The sequence below is a fragment of the Onychostoma macrolepis genome, chromosome 06, assembly GCF_012432095.1.
Source record: "Onychostoma macrolepis isolate SWU-2019 chromosome 06, ASM1243209v1, whole genome shotgun sequence".
NCBI lineage: Eukaryota > Metazoa > Chordata > Actinopteri > Cypriniformes > Cyprinidae > Onychostoma > Onychostoma macrolepis.
Window position 1 is genome coordinate 9,955,836 of NC_081160.1, and position 6,515 is coordinate 9,962,350.

At 35.5% G+C, this 6,515-nt stretch overlaps 1 protein-coding gene across 1 annotated transcript; it reads left to right on the forward strand.

The window, feature by feature from the left end:
* Positions 1-843: 843 nt before the first annotated feature.
* On the forward strand, positions 844-4,708 carry ecrg4b (ECRG4 augurin precursor b). The gene is made up of 4 exons (XM_058779949.1): positions 844-913; positions 1,818-1,865; positions 2,405-2,571; positions 4,559-4,708. The coding sequence occupies exons 1-4, from the start codon at positions 844-846 to the stop codon at positions 4,706-4,708; spliced, it is 435 nt and encodes a 144-aa protein (XP_058635932.1).
* Positions 4,709-6,515: the final 1,807 nt, after the last annotated feature.

Genomic DNA, 6,515 nt, shown 5'->3' on the forward strand with positions numbered 1-6,515 from the left:
ATTCATTAACTCGCTTAGACTTCATAATTTGATAAAGAATGGAAATCTGCTCAGTTCCACTAACTTTATTAAATGACTAACATCTGGTGCATTGTGTGACCTGAGAACTTTGGTTTCGTATGCAAGAGATGCCATGAAAACTGTGAAAAAAAAAAATAATTAAATAAAGTTCTGTATAGTAGATTCACATGCATAAATATACAATCATATCGCTTACAGTTACTGTATGTTTGGGTCCCTGTGAAATAGCCATAAGCCTTAGCTGATGTCCTACAGCATGCATGCACTTCAAAGCTGTGGCAGGAAATTGAGTTAGAAAGAAAAAGAAAGATATTTATTACATCTGGAAAAACATCTGTCTCCCTCTCAAGTTGTTTTGCTGCTTCTGCCTTCAACTATACCCTCTAGAAAAACAGGAAAGAAAAGTGAGCATAAAATACGATTACTAAATTTGCAGCATAAGTTAAATATTCAACGGTCTGTTTGCTGTGACTGGGCAATGCCAATTTATAAACCAGCCAGTGATTGCTGAATATTCCTGATATTAATAAATAATGCTGTTTACTGCTTATTATGATAATCATCCTTACAGCAAGAAGGTGTTGATAGACTAACTTTATGATCACAAAGTTGGGTTTACACATCAAACATCACACACACTGTGGTATTTGTAGGGGTAGGGGGGTTTCTGTTGGCCTCCTGTACACATTCCTCCACAAGCGCTAACAGGTCACCTGTAGGAATGTTTGCCTGATCGTCCAGGATGGCGCCTCGTCGTTCATCTCACCCCTGACCAAATCCTTTCTCAGCACTCAGTGCAGCCACAGCTGATAGAACAACAGCATGTCACTCCACAGCCTCTGTGTTCAAGCCGTCCTTCTCATAAGCATCCTGTCTCTCTGCTCACCCTCAGGTATGTCAATTAAAGATTTCTCTACCACTTTTGGGCTTTCAGACACCACTTTTCAAAGTGGCTTCTTTAGTTAATGAGGGGAACTTACAAGCCATGTAAACAGGATTTTATGAAGTGTGACCTAAAACGTAAAGGCCTGAAACTCTGTAAAATGTGAGACTTTTAACTCAGCTTTAAAGACTTTCAATGCATGTGTAACGGTAACTTGTGGTTGAATTGCATTGCATTTTATACAGAACATATTTTATTTTAAAACAAATTTGCTATTGCAACATCTCATTGTTTCACAGTGTTTTATTTAGAAAATGTGTTTTCTTTTAAAATAGAAAATTTTCAAAATGTAAAAAATATTCTTTTTGAACTGCAACGTCATCTAATCTACTAATTTGAAATCCAATCTACACGTCCAGAAACATTAACACAGCGACAAGCTGCAATTATTAGGTTTAAAGCATGTGTGAAAAACCAAAAATGGAAAAAAAAAATTATTCAAAAAATGAATAAATAATAAAATCAAATTAAATAATAAAAAGAAAAGAAAAAACAGATGCTGTAAATACTGTACACGCAGTTGTTTAGCTGGCAACATTTTTGAATTTCTTTGATGTAGATATGGCACCGCTTGCATTACAAATTTAGCAAATTTGGTTTGTTTCTGATTTGAGATTGTTTCAGTTATGTTCATTCAAATGCAACATTTCAAAATTTTAATGCTCAATATTTGTGGGATGTGTGTGTGTGTGTGTATGTGTGAGCATTTGGGACCATCCCACAAAGTTTCTTTGTCAGAATAATGTACATAATAATGAAGAAAATCTGGGAAAGATTCAGTAAGCGTCAATCAACTATAATTTCCATAAATGAAATGGATATTACAGAGAACTTTATCTGTTTGCATGTTTAGGTGGTTCATCTGGGAGTAGACTACAGAGGATCCTCATGAAACGAGATGGTGAGATGATGTCAGCCTCAATATAATTGTTATGAAAGATTTTAGTGATGTATGGTCAATATTCCACCTAAGAAACCATCATGCCAATAGTTTAGTCACTGTACTACAATCTTTTAATTATAGCCTGATGCCCTCCATCTTTTCCTCCATAAATTCTTCACACTTGTCCAGAATTCCTCATCAGCTTCTGACCTCCAAAGCTGACAGAGATTGATGGCTGAAATGTTCCAAGGGAAAATAACATGGATGATTATAAACAAAATACATCACTGATATTTATATCACGGAGGTGTGGAAGCTTTGGGCTATAGATCAGGTCACAGTCTCTGTGTGTCATCGTCAGAGCGAGATAATTGGGCAGCGGTTCTGTCCCTTCAGGCTGTTATCATCCTCTGTGCTTAAAACATGTTTTTCTTTTACATTGATCTGGGGCCTGCTCTTCTGGTCTGATGAAATAGTAAAAATAGTTTTGAATTACATAGGAAGCATCTACAATCTCTGACTATGGCCTTGAATTTTTTCCTGTTCTCTTTCCACAGCAAAGGAGCTGGAAGCCAGGCCTAAAGTACAAATCGCAGTGTCACAGCCCAAGGCTAAAGAGTTTCTGTCAGTTTTCCACAGGCCTAAGAGAAACGTATGGGACCGGAGCCGTCCTGATGTCCAGCAGTGGATCCAGCAGTTCATGTACATGGGCTACGATGAAGCAGTGAGTAAAACAGTGATCACACAATTTGCATTAATTAACTGTACTCAAGTAAAAGTAAAAGTATTTATAGAAATATTTACTCAAGTAAAAGTAAAAGTAATAGTCGGAATAGTTACTTGAGTAAGAGTAAAAAAGTATCGGATAAAAAAACCTACTCAAGTAGTTAGTTAGTTACTTTGGATCATATACTGTTTAGTCTATTTATGTTTAGATCTATAGATAAAATTTAGGTAATTTGTGTGTACACACACTGCCGTTCAAAAGATTTGTAATGTTTTTTAATGTAATTTATTTCAGTGATGCAAATCATAATTTTTATCAGCCTTTACGCCAGTCGCCAGTGTCACATAATCCTTCCGAAATCATAATATGTTGATTTATTATCAATGCTGTTATTTTTAGCTTTTTATTCATCAAAGAATCCTGAACAAAATGTCACAGGTTACCTGTAAAAGTACCGTTTTTTTTCACTAAAAATATACTTGAGTAAGAGTAAAAATACCCATTTTGAAATATAGGCTACTCTAAAAGTATTAGTTACCCAAAAAATTTACTCAAGTAAATGTAACTCGTTACTACCCAGCTCTGTCAATTACTGTATGTGAAATCGTCATAACACATCCAAAAAGTGCATTTGCACTCACACTGACTGGGTTATCCTGCAGTCTTCCTCATCTTTTTATTTTTAAGTGCATGAATGAATTACATTTTGATATAACCATTGGAGGTCAACTGGTTTTCAGCAAAATCAAATGAATCTGAACCTATATAATATAGTTATAATGAGGAGAAGATTTGAAAACTACGACCGCAAACAAATTCTGTTACTACTACTACATTACACTTTTCAATTAATTTAATTCAATCAAATATATTTATGTTTATAATGGCTCTGGTTCTCACCTTATTGATGGAAATGTAGTTTGCGAGTAAAGCTGCAAATCATTTCATTAACTTCAGCTGCCTCCGTAATAATTCTCTGAAACAAAGTGAAAATCAATGCTCGGCATGAATGATAAATTAAATATTATTAATTATTTGGCAGAATATAAGCGAAAGTGGGTTTCTCCGTTATCTCGCACATGACATAGGCTAAGCGTGCTCCAGCTCGGAAAGTTTTGTGCAAGTGCAGGCCAGTGGGGGAGTGGGGAGGGGGGATAAACCGTGCCTAGTGTGAGTACACCCTAAATCTCTTTTTCTCTGTTTCTCTGTACTCTTGTATTTGTTGTTGTTTGATGAACACCATAGCAATTACTCAGAGCCAATCCTCCCTATATGCAGAATACGCAAGCTGCGTAGGGCCCCTGAAACACCAAGGGGCCCCCGTGCTCTCAAAGATGTTTTAATTTTAGTAAACACCCCCGAATTCTTGTTTGAAAACATGTAATTACTTTTACTCCTTCTTCTCCATAACAGAATGGGATAACTGGAGTTTTCTATGCACTCTACCTACTCTCAGAATGTCTGCCATTTTTAGACATTGATCTGAACAGGCAAATCCATGCGAAAAACGACTTTATGCACTGAACATTCCTGTTTTTTTTGTTTTTTTAAACATACTTTTTTAAATATATATAATATAATTACAATTATTCCTCACAAAAACTATCATATTAATTCATAAGACCTGGAATTAAGTCTTGTGGACTACTTTGATGGTACCTTTATGGTGCTTTTGTGTTCTATTTGAAGCTTCAGTCCATAGTCTTTGCAAATGAATGGTAAAATAAATGATCAGTAACATTACATACATTATATTACATAGTATATAGTACAGTCATTACCAGTAGGCCTACTTAAATTTCTTCATTTGGGTTTGATGAGTAAATAATGAAAGAATGAAAAATGAATTCTCTTTAACACTGTCATTTTGGTTATTTATTTATTTACAATTTCTTTTATCAAAACCTGTCAATTTTTCCCCCTGAGACTGAATCTGAACTCCTGACATAATCCGTTGTCTCATTTCACCATTATGTATTTCCAGAGACTGGAGACTGATCTCTCCTATTGGATGGACCAGGCCAGATCAAATGACCAGGGCCGGCAGCATCATCATGATGAGAATGCCCCTATGAGCCAACAGGACCCCAGTTCCTACAGACACGGGGCTAATGTCAATTATGATTACTATTAAAACCCCTAGAGCCAAACATATGCTGTGAAACCTGGAGACAATTGCCTGACTTTTAAATCACTCTATTTCTCTAAGGCAGTGGTTCTCACTTCCAGTCCTGGGGGCCCCCTGCTCTGCACATTTTACATGTCTCTCTTACTTAACACACCTGATTCCACTCATCAGCTCATTAGTAGAGACTGCAAGAACTAAACTGGGTGTGTCTGATTAGGGAGACATACAAAATGTGCAGGGCAGTGGGTCCTCCAGGACAGGTTTGAAAACCACTGACCTATAGTATCTCCCGTAGATGATGTGTCATTTATTTTTTTACTATGCGAGTATGATTATGCAATTTATTTAGGGGAAGCAAATCAAAATAGAGAGAGGAATGAATGCACATTGAATAAAAATAAGAGTGCTTTTTTTCCTGTTTGTATTGATTGTATTACATCCTGAATGTATTGTAAATATAATGGTAGTTTGAAGTGGCTGTAACATGAAGTGGATGTAACGTATTGTGACTCTGACACACTTGCACAGACTTGTGTAAGCATATACAAAAAGGATATGAATATTGATAAACATGACTCATTTAACCACACAATGAATGGGCTCAGATTAGCAGATGTAGTGATTTCATGACTCAATTCATACGAAGACCACAACATCTGAGGCTGAGGGCAATACAAACCTCATTTGCAAAGTACTAACGAATAGAGGACAGTAGGCAAAACATTTTGTTCTCCAGAATCCAGTTAATCAGAACTAGACAATAGTTATGTCCCAATTTTGGGGCTGCATCCTTTGAAGGTTGCAGTCCAAGACCGAATGCAGCGGCACAATGAAGGCTGTCCTAATTCAAAGGCTCCTTCAAATTCAGCCTCAAAACACATTACTTGGGAAGACTATCTCAAGATTTATTTTGAGGTGGTGATGACAGGAGGGTTGTTTTGAGTGAAAATGCTGCATTGCACTTTTAAATAAGCATTGGATTTCAACTTGCTCAAATATATAACTATCCAAAAAACTGTCCATTTGCAATATCAGAGTACTCTGTAAAAAATGACCGTGATTTTAACGGTAAAAAAACTGAAAATGCTACAGTAAAAACCTGTTAAATGGTTAACGGTAAGTTCCTGTAAAATTTACAGGGAAAAACCATAAACTGACATTCCCAGAATTCCTTGCGTTGCGTTTCAAATTTTGTTTAAATTTGATGTTTTTTCTTTGAAATAACTATGTTTCTTCTTTGTTTTTTTCTTATCAGTTATGTTTATTAGGGTTGTATGTTACATCTAATGTTGTTAAATTAATGTTTATTGCATATTTCAGTTTAATGAGTCCCACCATGATGGTGTTTAGTGTTTGTGTGAATGACACTGTGCACCTTCTATATATGTTATTATTTAAAAGCTGCTTGTGATGGGCTTTGGTTCATCATGTGACTTTCTCATCACCACCTGCATTTTGGTGGTTATCAGTGTATTTCAAAGGTACAAAACAGATTTCAGTACTTCAATAGGTTGGTATATTAACATTATATCAGTTAATGAAATTACGGTATTTAGCTGTAAATTTAAGTTATAATTTAAGTTACCCATAAATCCTAAAATGTTGTTACCATATTTTTTACGGTAGAATTCCGGCAACCACAGCTGCTGGTTTTTTACCGTAAATTTTACGGATTTTTTTTTAAAGTGTAGTGTTACAAATATTCATGGTCATGCTTTATACGATCATATAGTTGATATTTTACACACAATATTACCCCGTTCTTTGTTTTTACTCTGACAGTTTTCAAACAATGTCAAAGCAGAATAAACAA